The following is a 20,784-nucleotide window of genomic DNA, read 5'->3' as shown; positions in this document are numbered from 1 at the left end:
GGGTTAGGTTAGGGAAATGAAACTTCCAGGGATGGGTCTACAGACCAAAGTAAGTCCCAGGAAGGTATTTTGAAGTACATACCTCCACTCCTCCCTCTAGAGGGCAGTGACCTTTAGAAATGTTTGTGTTGTGAAAGTGAGCCTTGCAAAACAGATCTGTTGCTTAAATGAAGTACAATAAAACTGTCTTCAGCTTCACAACTTTGCTTAATCCTAATTTGTGAGGTTTCAAAGATCTGCAAATACATTTCCTAAATTTAGAAAAACCCATTGATATGGCTTAAAATTCTACCCAAATAACAGGAATTGCATCTTAAGAACTAAAACCAGATAAAAAAAAACTGATAACTGAAAATTAAGGTAAAATATTGTTTTGTCAAAATTTCAATAGGTAAAGTAGGAAAATTTCTATGACTTAAAAATCAGAAGAGGGTTAACACGAAAGCTTGGCTATACCTTTCCAGAGTATGTTTTTGGCCCTGGATTCATTACTGAAAGTTTCATTTTCCTAACCTAACCCCTTTCCAAGACAATGAAAAGTAGCTAAACTACAATTTTATTGCTGTAGGATATAGGCTATACAAATTTAAAAGAAAACACTGAGATGAAATTAATACTGAAATAACCAATATATTTGGAAACAGCATTGAATAGGGATTCAAATGGTAGGCTACTTATTATTTCAGTGTTTACTTTGAGGAAGGCCATGCACAAAAGTGTTACTGCACCTAAGATTTCTTGGATTAGTTTTACTTCCCAAAATAAGGAACAGGAAGGTGTTGTAAGCACAATATACAATCTACTAATCACCTTTTTGTGAGACTTCAAGGATTCCATGAAAACAGGTAAACTGATAAATATTTGCAGACAGCTGTTTTGGGGTTTTTATTTGTTGCAGGTTCAATAGAACCACCTACTTTGGGGTAAATAGAAATTAGGTAGAATTTTGGGGTGGACCCAAATCCTGCATTATGCCCTGCATTAAACATATTTTATAGCACCTCCTGCCCCCTCTGTCCCCTATAAAGGGTGATTGCCCCTACAAACAAAGGCTTAGACTGTTTTTGTTATCATTGAAGGTTCCTTATAGGACAGAAATCAGAATGGAAAAAATAAATGTACAATTTACTTTTCCATTCAGTGCTCCTCCTAATATAATTATCACTGCTGTTACAATGTCATCACAACCCCCCCCCCCCCCAATGGGTTCTCATAAAGCCATGGGCTGTATGCAAAAAATTGTTGAATTCATGAGTTTGCCATTATCTTCTGGCCTTGTTTTATCACTCAATGGTTTGTTCATAATTACAAATCAAGCCAATTAAAAGCAAAAATACTAGCAAACTTTCATTTGTAGCCCAGGGTTATGTAGCCATTAGGGTGTAGGTATTTGTATCACTGGCCCCACTGGGGTGGGAGGAGGGTTTGCAATTGTGACAATTTTGTGCAATTGTGACAGATGTGATTATTATATGCAGAAATAGTATTCAGTAGGCAATCAAAGGTGTATATTTCTTCTTTTTACTTCCTATCTGATTTCTATTCTATAACTAAAAATTAAAGTAAATCTTGCTGCCTAGTCAATATTATCATTTTTAGAGGTTTGCTGTAGTATAATCCAAAGTTCAAATAATAGTTTAGTTTATCAAAAGTGTGTGAGAAAATTATGCTAGATCATGAAAGTAAATCAATCAATAAAATTGCAAGAACTGTGCTTCCTCCCAATGTAATGCTTTCTCTTTACTATGCATTTGTCCTTCCTTATCTTTCTTATTGCTGCACTGTATGGGGCAATACTTACTATTCTTTGCTTCAGCAACTCCAAACAACACAGAATAGAGACAGTGAAGGCAACTTTTTGCCTTCCCCAACTCTATCCTACAACTGATCTTACAGTGATTAATTAAACAAAAATTTCCACAAAATAAGTTTTTCAAAGAAAAGTAAAGAACTCCATTAAACAAAAAATGAGCAAAAATTAAATCAAATAATCTACCAAGCGTGAAACTACCACAAATCAGCATTGATAAATAAATGAAACACAAAATGAACCGAAATTCCAGTAAATAACCAAGTCAAACTCAAAACGAGCAGAAATTAACATAAGTTCGGCTCAAAACCCCTGTGCCTTCCCAAGGCCAGAACAAAATTTGCACTTTACTGGAAAAAATATAAATGTTTTTACTTTTATAACTTTAATAAATCAAATAATATTGACATTTTGATTGCTAAATATCAGTATATGTATATTGAACTGACAATGCACATTCATTTGTATTTTTTTTTCAGTGAAGTGCAAAAATTGTTCTAGCCTTGGGAAGGCAAAGGGGTTTTGAGCCCAACTTATCTTAATTTCTGCTCGTTTTGAGTTTGACTCGGTTATTTATTGTAATTTCTGTTCGTTTTGGGTTTCATTTATTTATTGATGTTGATTTGTGGTAGTTTCATACTTGGTAGATTATTTGATTTTATTTTTGCTCATTTTTTGTTTAAGTGAGTTTTTCTTTTCTTTAACAAACTAATGTTGTGGAACAAGTTTTTTTAATTTATTTCGCTTCGTTTTATATTGACATAGTCTTTTTAGGGAAAAAGAAAATAATACTTTAAATCTTTTCGTTTTTTTTAGAATTTATAGTTTGACCTGCTATTTCTATGCTGGGGAAAAATTTTCAGCAGTTTTTAACAACATACACCCTTTTAAAAATCTGGGCACAAATAATAGTTTTTCATTTAGTTTCATACCTCCTCTAGTTGACTTGAAATGGAAAACTTGATACCATTTGTAAAAAAATCTGTTTACTTTCTTTGATAGCTTGGATACACTTACGCTATTTTGATTTTGTTAAATTTTAAGAGCAGAAGTAGCCCTAAAAGGTTGAACATAATACCCTCAGTTGTTCTTAGGATACTGCTGAGATGCCATATTGGGAATTAGCATTAACACTGTGCATTTGATTTACTCTTATGGCAACATTTAGTTTTTAAACATAAAGGCAGATGGGAGGGTGGGCGTGGGAGGGGGATTCGTTGCCCTGCAATGACTTACGACTATTTAAAAGGGCATTAGCCCTTTCTATTTTCAGTCAAATGAGCCCTTTTCAAAGTTCCTACAACAACTCTTTTGATACAAAGTGCCCTGATCTTAAAAAAAAATACATTGTACCCAAATTAATCTTTACTATAAAAATGTCAAGCCTTCCAATCACTTTCGACTATTAAAAAGGCCACAAGCCTTTTTGATTTCCAATCGTATGTACCCTTTTTGAGTTTCTACGACAACGCTTTCTATAAGCACCTTATATTCCCCCAGGGCATAAATTACAACCCTTACCCTAAGGGTTGTGAGGGTGGTTGTCATCCTTTAAGACCTAATTTCCAGAACTTTCAACTACGTTAAACAGAATGGCTATATCAAAATTTTGATTGGATTTGTCTGGGTAAATGGTGGGTGTGAGAGGGGTGTTAGTCACTCTCCAATCACTTTCAACTATTAAAAAAGGCACTAGCTCTTTCAATTTCCAATCAAATGAGCCCTTTTGTAGTTTTAATGACAATGCTTTCAATAAAAACCTTATATGTCCCCAGGGCATAACTTACAACCCATGCCCTGAGGGCTGGGGGGGGGGGGTTATCATCCTCAAAGACCTAATTTCAAGAACTTTCTGCAATGATGAACAAAATGGCTATGGAAAATTCTGATTGGATGTGTTGGGGGGAATGGTGGGCGTGAGAGGGGGTTTAGTTACCGTCCAATCACTTTCAACTGTTAAAAAGGGCACTAGCCCTCTCAAGTACCAATCGAATAAGCCGCTTTTGAAGTTTTTACAGCAATTCTATCTATAAAAACCTTATATGCCCCCAGGGCATAACTTACAAACCTTGGCCTGGGGGCTCTGGGGGGTTTGTCATCCTTAAATACATAATTTCCAGAACTATCAACTACATTGAACAAAATGGCTATCTCTAAACTTTGATTTAATGTGTTTTGGGAAATGGTGGGTATGAGAGGGGGTTTAATTACTCTCCACTCACTTTTGACTATTAAAAGGGCACTAGCTCTTTCAATTTTCAATCAAATGAGCCCTTTTTCAAGTTTCTAAGACAAAGATTTCAATAAAAACCTATATGCCCCCAGGGCATAACTTATAACCCTTGCACTGAAGACGGTGGGTGGAATGTTCTAATCAAAGGTATAATTTCCTAAACTTAAAACTACATGAAACAAAATGGCTTTCTCAAATTATCGATTGGATGTGTATGGGGAAATGGTGGGTGTGGAAGGGGTGTTAGTTACCTCCAAATCACTTTCGACTAGTAAAAAGGGCACTAGTTATTTCAATCTCTAATCGAATGAGCCCTATTTGAAGTTTCTACGACAGCGCGCTCTATAAAAACCTTATATGCCCCAAGGGCATAACTTACAACCCTTGCCCTGAGGGCTGTGGGGTAGTGTCTTCCTCAAAAACATAATTTCTATCTGGAAATCAACTATGCTGAACAAAATGGCTATCTAAAAATTTTGATTGGACGTGTTTGGGGAAAAGGTAGGCATGAGAGGGAGGCTAGTTACCCTCAAATCACATTTGTCTATTAAAAAGGGCACTAGACCTTTGAATTTCAAATCAAATGAGTCCTTTTTCAAGTTTCTACAACACAAATTTCAATAAAAACCGATATGCCCCCAAGGCATAACTTAAAACCGTTTCCCTGAAGACTGTGGGGGAGTGCCTTGCTCAAAGGTATAATATCCTGAACTTTAAACTGTGCGGAACAAAAAGGCTATCTCAAAATTTTGATTGGATGAGTTTGGGGAAATGGTGGGCATGGAAGGGGTGTTAGTTGCCTTCCAGTCACTTTCGACTATTAACAAGGGCACTAGCCATTTCAATTTCCAATCAAATGAGGCCTTTTTGAACTTTCTACAACAACGTGTTCTATAAAAACCTTATATGCCCCTAGGGTATAACTTACAACCCTTGCCCTGGTGCTCTGGGGGGTTGACATTCTCAAAGACATAATTTCCGGAACTTTCAACTATGATGAACAAAATGGCTGTCTTAAAGTTTTGATTGCATGTGTTTGGGGAAAAGGAGGGCGTCAGAGGGGGGTTAATTGCCCTCCAATCACTTTCAACTATTGAAAAGGGCACTAGCCCTTTGAATTTCCAATTGATCGAGCCTTTTTTGAAGTATTTACGACAACGCTTTCTATAAAAACCTTATATAGCCCCAGGTTATAAATTACAACCCTTGACCTGAGGGCTCTGGGGAGTGTCCTTCTCAAAAACATAATTTTTATATGGAAATCAACTATGCTGAACAAAAAGGCTATCTCAGAATTGGATGTGTTTCGGGAAATGGTGGGCGTGGAATGGGTGTTAGTTGCCTTCCAATCACTTTCGACTATTAAAAAAGGCACAAGCCATTCCGATTTCCAAGTGAATGAGTCATTTTCGAAGTTTCTATGACAACTTCTTCAATACGAAGTGCCCAGCTCTAAAGAAAAAAAAAATAATACATTGTGCCAACACTGTTCTTATATGCCCTCGGGGCATAACTTAAAACCCTTGCCCTGAAGGTTGTGGGGGAGTGTCCTCCTCAAAAACATTTTCTATCTGGAAATCAACCACGCTGAACAAAAGGGCTATCTCAAACTTTGGTGGGGTGGGGTGGGGGGGAAGGTTGGCCCGGGGGGGGGCGCAAAGTACATTCCAATAATCTTTGGCTATTAAAAAGTGCAGTATCCCTTTGAATTTTTAATTGAATGAGCCTTTTTTGAAGTTTCTACAACAACGCCTTCTATAAAAAACTTATATGCACCCAGAGCATAACTTACAACCCTTGCCTTGAAGGCTGTTGGGGAGTTTCCTCCTCAAAAACATTGGCATTAATTTTACAGTCTAAAGTTAAAGAAAAGCAGACTCAAACCAAATTAGGGGAGGGGGGATTTTTGCCAAAGGTAAGGCAGGTATAAACTTATCTTATGTGCATTTATTTAAGCTTTACAAGGGTGAAAGGAAAATTTGAAAATACCATCCCAGCACCCTAAAATTGCCAATAGTATGACATAAAAAAATATGCTGTCCATAATTGGCACAAAAGTGGATGTAGAAACTCAACTTAAGAAGATTGACCCAAGTTCATCAACAGGACCAGATGGAGTATCCCCTACCACTGGCGTTTAAAGGAGACATTTGCAGTATTATCTCATCCTCTTACCCTACTATTCCCGACGTACCTAAATACAAATCTATCCCACAAGATTGGAAAGATGTTTAAATTATAGCTGTTTTTAAAGGGGGCAGCAGAGATGAAGCCAGTAATTATCAACCAATTAGTCTCACCTCAAGAGTGGGGAAGTTTCTTGAAGGCATAGTAAACTCAGTTATTGTAGGACACCAAAGTGAGAACAAACTATTATTGCCTAACCAACTAACTATAGCTTCTGTCTTAGTCACTTAGTTGATACAAACCTTGTTCATGCATAAGAGCATGTCACAAAACTTATGGACAGTGCGTGTCCAATCAATATAATACTATTAGATTTTAGTGATAGCATTCAATAATGTATGTCAAAGGAAAATGAATTCTAACTCCATGTAATAAACATTCACAAAGAAGTTATAAATTTGATGATGCAATTTCTTACCAACAGGAAGTAAGTGGTAAAAATTTTTTGGGGATGGTTGATCAAATTTCCTCTCAGAATCAGCAGACATAGAAAGTAGGCTACAGTTTCCCAAGGCAAAATTTTGATCCAATAATTTTTAACACCTATATCAACCATGCATATTTGACCATAAGGAATTCTTGGTTGGTGACAAGTTCAAATTCAACTCACACACACAGTCTGTAGTAGCTAAAGCCAACCAAACTCATGGTGTATTTTACAGCATATCCCCAGATTCCCCAGCTGTGATTAATAAACTCCTAAAAGGCCTGATCTGCCCAAAAATTAGAATTTGGGATGTTCATTGCTACTCCATTTAACAAGCTTGACCAATCATTTCTGAAATCAATGCTGCCACAAGCAATGAAACGCATAGGATTTTTTCTTTAATTTGACATACTTGACCCAATTCCAAAGGCTCAAAATACTATCTCTCACATACCATCGCAAGTGAGCGGTGGTATTAATGACATACAAATTGATCTACGACCATGTTATTGTCCAAAATCTGCTCCAGATAGATAGTTCCTCAAGAATATGAGGGCACTCCCTGAAGCTCTACTAGAAGCATGCTAGTACCAGCCAGAAAAACAATCTTTTCTTTAACCATGTAGTTGTTGGCCCATGGAACTTCCTTAGCCTGAACATGGTCATTCACCCTAGTGTTGAAGCCTTCAAGTCAGCTTTCAGCAGAGATCAGTGCAGCAAGTCATGGCACGCAATTTGAGATGTCCCCAACAAGCTGAGTTACTCCATCTTTGACTCGTGCCTAGATGATTTGTCATTATTGCTGGCAAGTGTGATTTAAGGTATATACCAACCTAACCTAGTACACATCCTACAATATAGACACAATTTAGAAATTTATCCCCTTTCCACCAAATTTATTTGATATCCAACAGCTCTTTGTCATTGGTGTCTGGATTAAAGAAGTTCAGGGCCCTTTCTCCAGTTCTTTTAGGTAGGATTTGGGACCAGAAACAGTAGTTAACATGATGTTTTTGTAGTATTAGTTAAAATAGATTAAAAATTAGATATCTTAGTTCAGGCTGTGAAATCCCTATATTTTGAAGTACAAGCAATATCTGACAATATTAGAATCACTGGCGCTAGCTGAGTGTACAAAAATGCGCCTGAGTTTTGACAGGAGTAAAAAAAAGTTGACAAATATTTTTTTTGGCCCATATCAAAATGTATAATTTTGACAGAAAGTATGTTTGTGTGACATCCCTGAGTAGCAGTCATAGTTGAATTAGTCATGATAGGAGTAGTGATTACAATGCTGATAACTGTTGACGTAAGAGATAGGAGCAACTATGATAGAATTAATTGTTGTTTTGTTTCAAAGCACTAACAAATACAGTAAGAGTGGTCACAGCATACATAGTCATGTCAAAACATACTGCACACAGGCAGGGGAGGGGGGCAATGTGAGTTTTTGAAAATGTTTAAAAGACCACATGCAGAATAAGTAAAGATTCGTAATCTAATTGCTAATGGAAGTTCTAAATTTCTACCTTTTTTCTTTCAAGGTTGTTATGAAAATCATTAAGCATTGCCAAGATGAGGGTGCTGGAGCCATTGATTTAGCCCAAGGAGTTTTATTAGGCCTTGCCTCAGACAAGAAACTTGAAGTTACAAATTCCTTCCCATTTCCAAAAAACCTAGATGATCCAAGTGATGAAGGTAAGTCTTGGAGGTGATTTGGCAAAGAAATGAGTGGCTTTTGCCTTACTGTACGGTGTCAAGTTCTTTTCTCCATTTCTTCCAAACAGCTTTTTGTATTTCCTGATGGCTGAATATTTTGTTCTTTTTCCTATTGCCTCATAAGCGTATTACTTTCATCTAAGAACAACTACTTTTTTCATTTACTTTTCAAAATCCTAGTCTTTTGAATGACATTCTGAAATCGCATTATTTTTCTAAAAGCATAGCATTCCAGAAATCAAGTTTTAAAGAAAATATTATAGTATAGAGATGGCAAATTTCAATAATCAACCAAAATTGGGAGAAGCACTTAAGTCCCGGGATTTTATAATTTTTCCCTATAATTTTTGTTTGCTTCTCTTTTGATGGATTTAGCACCCCCTAAAAAATCAAAGAAACATTCTAGAGGCATAATTACTTTATGCCAATGATGTAGCCAGATTGAATATGGCAGGCGTGATTTAACAACATAGAATGTTTTGCGAAGTAACACTATCCTGTTTTTCCCCTTGTGATCAGTATTTTATAGAAATACTTAAAATATTATTTTGTAGAAAAACCAAAAGAATTTTTTTTTATTAAACATACTATGTAGTATGTTTACAAAGCTTTAAAAAACACAAAGGTTTAGACCCCCCACAAAGGCTCTTTGGCCTGTGAGAGTGGGAGAATAAACATTACATTAAATAATAGTACTAAAATCAAAGAGAAAGAGAAGAAAAAAAAACAACAACAAAACCATGCCAATCAAAATAAATAGATTAAATAAATTGAAAAGTAAAGATAGAGAGAAAAAGAGAAGGGAGGAGAGAGCTACCTCTCTAGGCATAAGAGGTGGTCAGTTAGCTCTTTTTTAAATTGTACATAAGAATTTCGTAGTCTAAAATAAATAGGTAGGGAATTCCATATGGAGGCACAACATAAAATCGGATTAAAATCTGATATTACGGTTTAAGTTTTGTGAATGAAAATATCCATGTCATTTCTGAGAGAGAAAAAACACAAGATCCCTTTCGTAGTTCAGAACTTAAAAGATATAATTGTTTGAAGAAGTTAGGGAGGAGTTCACGAAAATACTTAAAAATAAAGCAAGAGGAAAGAAAGATGTACATGGATTGACCATCCAATTAATTTATGTTTAACTGGCCTGTCACCCAGATACTAATTTAATTGCTCTATTGTATATTTTGAAAACAGGAAGGGTAAAAGAAGAGAATGTTGATAGCCACACTGTTGGACAATAGCATGTATAAGGTTGAATGAGAGAATGAAAGAGGATCTTTATTATTAATGAACAAATAAACTTTCAAATGGGGATAAATCCATTTATTTAGACAGCGAAAAAAACAGGTACAAAAGTCCAGATATTTTGATCACATATACAGTGACCGTCTTCAGTAGAATGGTGAAGATGGTTGCTATATATGTGATCAAAATATCTGGACTTGTTGTTTGTACCTGTTTTTTCACTGTCTAAATAAGTGGATTTATCCCCATTTGAAAGTTTATTTGTTCATCATAGAACGGCAGTGTGGTCTAAGAAAACAACACCTAATTAAAGGTGTTACGTCGGAAATATATCTTTATTATTAAACCAGGGAAACAATAACAAAGCTTCCAAAGAACTCCTAGGTTTCTGGGTAGCTTAAGTTTGACAAGAGCACGGTGATGTTTAAAAGGAAGATTTTGTCCAATAAAATACCCAGGAATCGAACAAAGCTATCAGTGGGACGTGTTATATCACCATGAGTGGTAGAAATTGTTTGAACCAAAGGACAAGAAGTACCTGATCTGGAAACAATAAGTAAAATAGATTTAGGTGGATTTAGGACAAGCCGATCAGCACTGAAGAAAGCAAAGGCACTTTCTAGGACAGAGTAGATTTTCATGATAAGGGAAGATTCCTTAATTTCTGAACACCCAAGAGTGTTATCATCTGCAAATGCGAATAGTGCTGTTCGCATTTGTAGATGATAGTACTTGAGGTGCCTCAGTAGGTGGGACAACATTGTGATGACAGATACTACATCAACTTTGTTTAATTTGTTCAGATGCAGCAATGCAAAGATAATTGATGAATATAAGGATTAAAACAAACCCTAGAATAGACCCTTGAAGGACACCAAAATCAACATGGAATTGATCTCGAAGATTAGGGTCAATACTGATAGACCTTTCAGACATATAAGTTTCAAACCAATGATAATTGTTTCCCCGTATCCCTATGTGTTCCATCTTGGAGAGTAAGATACGATGTGATATGATGTCAAACGCTTTTCTGAAATCAAGGAAAATTGCAGCTGGTATTCTACCCTCATCAAGTGCCTTGTGAATGAACTTCAGCAAGGCCATGCAAATATGTTCTGTTGAGTGTTTAGTACGAAAACCAAACTGATTGTAATGGAAACATTTTTTTTTACCAAGAAACGACGAAAGTCTAAAGTACATACATTTAAAAAAAATTACTAAAGGCTGATAAATGAGAAATTGGCCAATAATTAAAAGGATCATCTCTAGAACCCTTATAGAGAACAACTAATCTGGCAGATTTTAGGGCACTAGGAAAAGTTCCATTCAAAAATGATAAGTTTGCAAGAATGGTAAGAGGAGATAGAATAGAGGGTAATATAAACTTTAAAGCCTTGGCAGGAAATTGGTCAGGTCCACAAGAGGAAGATCGTATAAGTCACTGGTAGAAGAAGCACAATATCTTCAGAAATTGACTTCCCTATGGATGCAAAGTAAGAGCAACATTCAAATAAGTCTTTCTTTTTGTACTTTTAAGAAGAGCTACAGTCATCCAAGGGACAGGAGGAACTGGACGCTTGGAGCTTTTAGAAGCTGAGGTTGCACAGTAACTATCAACAAAGGCTTCTTTGACCAAATCATAAAATTGGTTGAAAAGGCTGTCAACAGACCGGCTTGAATCTGTGAACAATTCCGAAGAGGTATCAGACAATCGAAATTTAAACTGTTCAAGTTGATGCAGTTGGTAACGTAATGGTAAATTACCAGGAGTGGAAGGAACTGAAGGTAGACCAGAGAATGAATAATTCGTAATAGATGGAAAGTGGTCAGAGATGTCAGACATGATAAAAAAGCTCAACTTAGGCATTAAAGTAGAAAAAATATTGTCAATTAATATGGTCGATGTGTCAGCTAACTCTAGTAGGCATTGTGATAGAAGGAAACATTAAAGGATAAAGCAGAGGATGAAAAGTCATAAGAAGTTGAAGTTTTTAACAGGTCAATATTTAAGTCACCCAAAAGAATAATTTCATAATTACTTCTGCATATTTCAGACATAACCTTGTCAAAAATTCCTAGGAAAGAAGGAAAAGACCCATTTGGTGGATGGTATATTTCCCTGATGGTTGTTTTCCTGTTGTCAATAAAAATTTGAATGAAAATAGACTCAAAAGAATCCAGGCATATGCTCCAAAGTGTAATCCAGGTAATCAGCAATATAAAATGCTAAGCCACCTTTTTTTTCTCTCCAATCTATTTGCAAAGTCCAAGTTATATCCAGAAATATCTAAAAGCATTTCACAGAGTCCAATAATATGAGGAGAAGGATTAGCTATGAGAGACTTCAAATTATTTAGAGAAGAATAGAGGCCTTGATTGTTTAAATGAAGAACTGAGAAATTAATACCACAACAACCTAATTATGTTTTTTTATATGAAACAACTTAATTTACTACTATTTGGACTTACCTTGTTCTTTTTCATTTTCTCTGTTAACTCAGTTTGCTATCATACCAAAATAGTGCTACTTCCATACACTATATGTTATTAGTCTTGGTACTCAAACCGTTAAGATGTACTACTTTCTACTTATTCCTTATATGTCCTTAATTTTTTTAGTTTACTTAATTAGTTTGCTTTATTGATCTAATAAATAATCATTGCATAACATTCTCATGTTACATATTCTGTAAGTATCACCTTTTTTAGTTATTCATCTAGGGTCAAATAAAATAAGGTTGTCCCTGATTGTAGGGGTAAGGAAGGATTTAAAGGCAATTCGAAATTCTTGGGAGGGGGTGAAGAGGGAGTTTTGAACAGATTGGGATGGGGGAGTAGCGTGCACAGCAGTGTTGGCCTTATGCGGCTTGGTGCTGCAGTGAGTCGTTAGTAATAGTTGTTATAACCACTGAGTTGATGTGGCTACTCCTGAAAAAATAATCAAGAGACAACTATGGTAATTTATCTGTTATTGAGTGGCACTATTTTATTGTCATTTATACATAAGTTGTCGCTAATTATTGGTAGTTTATTTTCTGGTGGATGATAGGTGTTTTATGACGATATTTACTTTAAGGCAATTAAGATTTAGATGGCGCTGTTGTTTCAAATTTTGAAAATATGTTGTCCATGCTCTTTGCAATGCATTTTAATTATCGAATTTTAGGTGACTCTGATCCAAACTATCTTGATTTAAAGCCAAATCATGATTTACATGCTGATAGCTAGTACATTACCTAATTCCAAAGTGAAAATGTTAAAAGTAGAATAGCCAAGGCAGGTTTTTTTTTCGCAGTTAAAAAAGTTCGGAAGAATAGGAAGATAAGTTTGCCGACCAAGATTAGAATATTGGAAGCTACAGTGATGACAGTTGTCAAATATAGTTCTGAAACTTGGGCGCTCCGAAAGACGGAGAGGGATTTATTGATGTTCCCCATAGGAATTGTCTACGGATTGTTTTGGGTAACTGTCTGACTGACAGTATTTCAAACAGTAAATTGTATAAAAAATGAGGTTCTATCCTGCATTCTATGGCCATAATGAGAGAAAGGTTGAGATGACCAGGACATATTCTGTGGATGAAGCATGACAAATTGCCAAAGACCGTCCTTTTCGGCCATAGGAAAAGCAGGTCGTTCCTGAATTGAGTGGGAGGTCATACAGACGGATATAAAAGAAATTGAATCCTCTTGGGTGGGTGTATTGAGGCAGGCTTTAAATAGGTCGGGATGGGGGAGGAGCGTACTTAGCTATGGTAGCCTCAGGCCGCTTGGTGCTGCAGTGAGTAGTAGTAGTTGTAATAGTAGTCATCTATGGTGATTGTGATGATTTTAGATGATGATCCTCACGGTTTTATGGATTTTTGCAATGGAAGGACATGTTGAAGTGTGAAAGGTTGCACTAAACTTAACATAATTTCAGTGCTTAACATATGAAATTACATAATTTCTGTGAAAGATGTTTAAAATGTATGGAATTCGTCAGTTTTTTATAATTGGATTTGATTTTCAGAGCAGTATCAAATGGATACGATGAGGCTGCTGAGGAAAGTAGGGTGGTATCAAAGGAGTAAAGAGGAGTAGGAGGAGGGAATAAAGGAGTAGGAGGGAGTAAAGAGGGAGGCTTTAAATAGATTAGGATGGATGAGGAGTGTGCGTAGCTGTGTTGGTTTTAGGTGGCTTGGTCTGGAGTGAGTATTAGTAGTTGTCTATGATAATTATGATGGTTTTATGGATTTTTGTAACGGCCGAGTGCGGAAGGATTTGTTTAAGTGTTAAAGGTTGTACTAAGCTTAACATAACTTCACTGCTTAACATAGAAAATTGCACAAGTTGTGGGAACGATGTTTAATGTGAAGTTTTATATTGCTGGATTTGATTTTCAGAGCAGTATCAAATGGATACGATGAGGCTGCTGAGGAAAGTAAATGTGGACCACCTACAAGTAGGGTGGTATCAAAGTACACAACAGGGACAGTTTTTGACACCAGCTTTTCTAGATTCCCAGTACACCTATCAGACGACTATTGAAGACTCCATTGTCTTAGTATACGGTAGTTTTTTTTTTATCTTTTTCTACTTTTAATTTCTAAAAAAGGAATGATGCGTGGTTTTTTTACTTTGACGTTGTGGGTTTTAATGACAGTGAAAATTGAATCCTCTTTATTGAATTTGTGTTGTGAAATTTACAGTCATGTATGGGTTAATAAAAATAAGGAAGAATTAGGACTTCTGTTTTTAATGGAAGAGAGTTCCATTTTCAGTTAAGGATTTTTCGCTTCTTGTGGGCGTCGGATTAAAAAAGAAATAAACAATCGAAATCTGGGCGAAAACCACCAGAAAACAAGCCAAAAATATATGGCACGAAATAGCTTTTGTTTTAAAGAAAGTGTTGCTTTCAGAGGACTAAAATCCTTTTTCAAATCTAGCTAATTACTTTTTTTTATTTATTTTCGTGGTTCAACGTGGCAACACTGACGAAAACGTGATACTATTCTAAAAACTTCATAATTTTGAAAAAAAAACAAAGATTTTTTTTTAAATGGTAGCTTTTTGGTATGAATACCTATAATGGGTCTATACCGTAAAAACAGTTTTTATTTTGAAGGCCTTGGTACTTGAAGTCAAAGATTGACAAAATATCCTATTTAGAAAGTGCTTTTGTGCATTTTTCTTATTTTTAATTTGTATATTTTGCTTATTTTTAATTTGTGCAAAATATCTTCTTAAGTTAGTGCCTTTGTGCATTTTGATTATTTTTAATTTGTGCATTTTGCTTGTTTTTAGTTTGTGCATTTTGCTTGTTTTTAGTTTGTGCATTTTGCTTATCCTCTCGCACTTACGCGAGAGCAGCATGGTTTCCGACCAAAAAGATCTTGCGCTGATCTGATATTCATACTGCGCACCATTCTTGAAGAATCAAATGAGAGGAGACAGAGTCTATACATACTGTTTGTTGACTTTGAAAAAGCGTTCATCTCAATAAACCGCCCAATACTGTGGAGGATCCTGATCCTCTACGGTATTCCTGAAAAGCTGGTTCGTCTTGTCATAGCAATGTACGAAGACACGGAATCCCGCTTGAGAAACTACGTTGGAAATACAAGATATTTCGAAGTAATGGCAGGTGTCAAACAAGGATGCTTATTGTCTCCATTTCTCTTTATTCTCATAGTGGACTACATATTCAGACAAATTGATGGATACGGGATCAAAATTGCAGGCAGACATGTCCAAGATCTCGACTTTGCCGACGATGTTGGATTGATGGAGAAAGACAAAAGCAAACTTCAAGACTTTTTATATAAGTTACCCGAAAGAGCCGAGCAGTTTGGGTTAAATATCAACGTCCCCAAAACCAAAGCGATGTCAACCACTAACTCACCGATGAATATCCAGTTGGGGACTGAAAGAATAGAGCAAGTCACCGACTTCCGATATCTTGGTAGCACCGTCTCGTTTTAGTGGCGATTCCGAAAAAGAGCTGAGAACACGAATAGCCCTGGCAAACTCAGCATTTCAACGACTTCGACCAGTCTGGAGATCAGCGAAGTACTCACTCCAGCTAAAACTTCACCTTTTCAGAAGCAACGTCCTTTCGATCTTGACGTACGCAATGGAATGTTTAAAACACACAGCTGAGCAGGAAAAACGACTCACTGCATATGAAAACAACTGTCTTCGACGTATCCTGAATATTAACTGGAAGGATAGGATAACAAACTTGGAAATTCGCTACTACACAAACCAGCATGATGTCGCTGATGTAGTCAGGCAACGAAATGGCGCTATCTTGGCCATGTTATCCGTATGCCAGGATCGAGACTACTGAATATGCTTCTCCAGTGGCAACCAGACGACACGCGTCGACGAGGAAGGCCCAAAAATACTTCGCAGGACATATGAGCGGGACAGGAGAGCCCTTCATGCATCCTTAATCTCAGAGTGGGGGGACATCTACGCCGCAGCTCATTTGCGGGATGATTGGAGGCTGTTAACGGACGCCCTGTGTGCCTCTGGAGGTCCAGGGGAGCCTAAGGCATTAGGTCCAGGGGGATCTAAGGTAAGGCATTTTGCTTATTTTTAAATTGTGTATTTTGTCTATTTTTAATTTTTGTAATCTTGCTTATTTTTAATTTGTGCATTTTGCTTGTTTTTAGTTTGTGCATTTTGCTTATTTTTAATTTGTGTAAAATATCTTATTAAGAAAGTGCCTTTGTGCTTTTTGCTTATTTTTAATTTGTGCATTTTGTCTATTTTTAATTTTTGCAATTTTGCTTATTTTTAATTTGTGCATTTTGCTTGTTTTTAGTTTGTGCATTTTGCTTATTTTTAATTTGTGCGTTTTGCTTATATTTAATTTGTGAAAAAATATCTTATTAAGAAAGTGTCTTTGTCTATTTTGCTTTTACATATTCTACAGTCTGATGGTTTGCGTATTTTACAAAATAGTTACTATTCAATAATAAATTACGTATTTTAGCATGTAGTTTGATCCAGGTACATACGCGGGTAGCTGTTTCTGATGTTTTATATTTTCGCTGTTCCAATGGTTTCCCACGATTTCGCTTATTTTCAAAATGACTCTCCAATGTTTTCATCTTTTCTTTCACTTGCCTGTCCCTCAAAGAATTCTGCATAGGTTAATATCAAAGTGCATAGCAAGATTCCCGGTAAACCCATAGACTAATATTGAAGAATCCTTTATCTTAATATCTGTTTATTTTTTTCTTCGTTTTCTGTTGTTTCTTTCAAATCCAAGTTAACTATTCAAGCTGTAAATATATCTTAGATCAATTTTTATTTTGATTGAACTTGTAAAGGCTTCAGAATAAAAGGAAAGAAAAATTGGAAAGAGAGCAGAAAAAAGGAACAAAGTAGGTTTACCATCTGCAATAAGCCTAGAACAAACTGGCTACTGGAACTTATTACTGATTCCAGAAAAGGACTTTGTTGAAAATATTTTTATTTCAAGGAAAGTTTTTGAGACTAATGTCTGGCTGGAATTTTGTTTTCAGATACTTGTAATTTTTTATATATTTTTTTTAATATTCTGTATTTACTACTACTGACAACTCACCGCAGCACCAATCCGCCTGAGTTGAACACAGCTACGCTCCTCCTTCATCCCCATCTATTGAAAGCCTTCCTCTACACCTTCCCAGGAAGTTCTGTTTCCCTTAAATCTTTCTTTATGACACCCTCCTACCCCAACCACATACAACCTGATTTTTTTTTTTTATGCCATAGACGTTTGGCTTAAAAGGACAATCTTCGGCAATTTGTCATCCTCCATCCACAAGAAATGCCCACGCCCTCTCAACCTTTCTTTCATTATAGCCCTAGAAAGTGGGATTGAACCGCTCTTTTTGTACAGCTTATCGTTTGAAATACGGTCAGTCAGCCGGGTACCCAGAACAATCCGTAGGCAATTTCTCTGAAAAATATCTAACAAATCTTCATCCGCTTTTCAGAGCGGCCATGTTTCAGAACCATATTTGACCGCCGTCATCACTGTAGCTTCCAATATTCTAATCTTGGTTTGCAGACTTATCTTTCTATTCTCCCATACTTTTTTTCAACTGCGAAAAAACACCCGGAGCCTTGGCTATTCTACTTTTGATATCTTCACTGCTCCCACCGTTTACTAATAATACTACCAAAGTAAGTGAAGCTGTCCACTTGATCTATCTTTTCGTTACCCAACGTCACCTCTTCATCGTTACTTATTCCCAGCCTTAGTGACTTAGTCTTCTTAACATTAATTTTGAAACCTATTCTAGCACCCTGAGCTCACAAAACCTTTAAAAGTTCATTCATTTTGCTCAAACTTTCATCTAAGATGCTTAAACCATCAGCATAATCTATATATTTGTGGTATTCTGTATATATTTTAATGATTGTATGGATCTCCAAAAAGTGTTTCAAAAGGCTTAAAATAATATTTCAGTTCAATAAGTGTCTCAGTAAGTATCGTTCTTTTCGTCATCAGTTTGTGAACTTGTACACAGAAGCCCTAGGAAATTAGCAATAATTTATTAGACAGGGGGGGGGGCGAGAATTTTGAAAGAAATATTTGACATCCAAAAACTATTATAACCTTTTTTTTACTTACAGACATTAACACAATGACAGAAAACCCTTCACAACAATATACTGGCAGTAGGCTATACTTTTCTTCTTTTTTTTCTCAAACATGACAGTTTTTGACAGTTCTGGCAGCTTTTATCTATACTAATAATTTATCGGTTATGAAAATAATGAAATTATTTTGAATTAATGAATTAATCAAAATAATAATTTATTCGTGCAATCCTTGAATAATGATTTTTTTTTTTTTGCAATGTTTTATTTGGCATTTGCCTTTTCATTCCAAATCATCGATTTTTCTTTCGTTTTTTTACTGTTTTTCTGAAGCACAACAGCTTTTAGACGATTCTGGTAGCTTTGTAGGTTAATTATTCAAAGAATAATTTATTTATCCAATGCTTAATTCGTTTTTTTTTATGAAGTTGTATTCGGCAGTTGTATTGAAGTTATATTTTTTTTCTTAATTCATAAAATTGTATTCGGCAGCTGCCTCTTCACCCCTTTTCCCTTATATTGAATATTATTGTAACATTATTATTGTTATTGTATTATATTATTATTGTAACAATATTATTTTGTTACAGATCCACTGAAGACTTCACGAGGTTTTTTGTATCTAAAAGCGTATAGGCTAACACCATTAGCTGTTTCATTATTCAAAGAGGGTGACCTGACATATGAGGGTTTTAAAAACACAAAATTAGCCTTCGATTTACTCTACACAGAAATTAAAGTAGTTATACACAATTCCCATTTGATGAATGCTTTGCTTTGTGAAATAGACGAAAGAAGAGGGCCATTGGAAGTACCTCCAGTGCTTGATTTGGGTGTTTCGTAAGTTTCTTCATCTTCATTTGTTCTTTTGTTTTGTTTTTCTAACATCACTTCCGCATTTTTATGAATATATCCGTACTTCTCTCTGTCCCTCTCTTTCCCTCTCTCTCTCTCTCTCTCTCTCTCTCTCTCTCTCTCTCTCTCTCTCTCCTGTTCTTTTGATAACTATTTTCTAGTATAGAATTGTGAAGTAATGAACAGATGTAATGGGTTTTACTATGTAGCATTTCTCCAAGACTGTTTTAGGGTAAGAATGGTAAGGAAGGTGATTGAATTTTTTTTTTCTGGACATCCACTTCTGTGCTAGATAGATTTTGTCGGCACGCGTTGAAGAAATGGTACCTACATATAAGGGCTTCGAAGACTAACGATCCGAATGAATTGTCATTGTGAAAAAATGACGGCAGCAATAGTTTTATAAATGACAAGCATAAGCAAATTCATAAACAAAGAAATAAGCAGTTGGACGAAATTGATTGTTCTGTGGGTGGTCATATCAATTCCAATCCAGAAGGACATCAAATGCCCAGATAAAACTCAAGTTTCTTGTGTGAATAGAACGATTTCTCTTTTTTGCTAAAGCCGAGGGTTTTTAGACATTTGTGGCAGCTTTTTGTAGCTTAATTGTGCAAAGAATAATTTATTTATGCAATCCTTTGTTCATAATTTTTTTTTTTGCATAGTTGTAACAGTTGTAAAAACAGCTGTCGTTCTATTCACACAAGAAACTTTTTTATAACTGGCACTGTTAACAGTTGCTTGGCCCAAAAAGCTTCCCAGCCCGATTTAGGTGCCCACATCGGGCACCCAAAATGTTTTTGTTAAGCTTAAATTTTTATCTTTTGTCAATAATTGTCTTAAATTATAATTTATTCAAGGTTAGAGTATTGAAAATATTCATAAGTAGGTTTTAAAATTAATCTATTTTATACAAAGAGAAATTTCTGTTGACCGACTTATAACAGCTGAAACGAACATAAATTAAAACAAAAAAAAAATTAACTTTTTATATGAATTAACTGATTTAAAAATTAATATATTTTTTGTTCTGATTTATGTTCGTTTCAACTTTTATTAGTCTGTCGACGGAAATGACGGCCTAATATACGATATACGGCCTGTCTATCGATTGAAAATTGTGGGATAACCAATCAACTTAAAAGTATAAAAAAACTATATATTGAGCTTTTCAGTTGCAGAGGAAGTAATGCCGCAGCGAGGCGAATTTGTGGTGGCGCATTCGTAGAGATTGATATATAACCCTTCATAATTCTTGGGAATAGTCTTGGCCTACGCCTTTATAAATGTTTTTGGGAAAATGTTTGTCAACTAGATGAATTTTTGTAGATTTAAAGGTTTCAGGATGTGAGAATAAGATTGAAAATAAGGTAAATGAGACTAAGTCGCTTAAAATATGATGAAAAGTTAATGTTGGCTGGTGAGAACATACACCAAGGGGATACCTTTACTATCCCCTTCTTTGTCAAGTAGATTAATTCTTGTAGATTCAAAGGTTTCAGGATGTGAGAAGAACAAACACAAATTCTACGCAAAAAAGAAATAAAAAAAAGAAAGAAGCTTACATTTCATAAACTCTAGGCTATAATGGAAGAAAGATCAAGATGGTTTAGGTCACGTTTCACGGATAAAAGGTTCCCCAAAATCATTCTTTCTGACAATCTATCGGAGGTCAAACGAAAACAGGTTGGTCTCAAATGGGTCGAGAAGAGCTCACAGG

The 20,784-nt window shown here is 35.6% G+C and overlaps 1 protein-coding gene across 1 annotated transcript in view; it reads left to right on the top strand.

The window, feature by feature from the left end:
- Nucleotides 1-20,784, top strand: part of eIF3h (eukaryotic translation initiation factor 3 subunit h) — a 38,308-nt gene that overhangs the window by 3,400 nt on the left and 14,124 nt on the right. Inside the window, exons 2-4 of the mRNA XM_089097295.1 lie at nt 8,202-8,355; nt 14,009-14,176; nt 18,797-19,046. Of these exons, the coding sequence (XP_088953421.1) occupies nt 8,202-8,355; nt 14,009-14,176; nt 18,797-19,046 (572 nt within the window). The remainder of the gene's footprint in view (nt 1-8,201; nt 8,356-14,008; nt 14,177-18,796; nt 19,047-20,784) is intronic.

The sequence above is a fragment of the Artemia sp. Qi Xiang Cuo genome, chromosome 11 (assembly GCF_049724085.1).
Source record: "Artemia sp. Qi Xiang Cuo chromosome 11, ASM4972408v1, whole genome shotgun sequence".
In the NCBI taxonomy this organism is placed as follows: Eukaryota; Metazoa; Arthropoda; class Branchiopoda; order Anostraca; family Artemiidae; genus Artemia; species Artemia sp. Qi Xiang Cuo.
The sequence above is the reverse complement of the archived record's forward strand: the minus strand, read 5'-3'. Positions and strand labels throughout refer to the sequence as shown.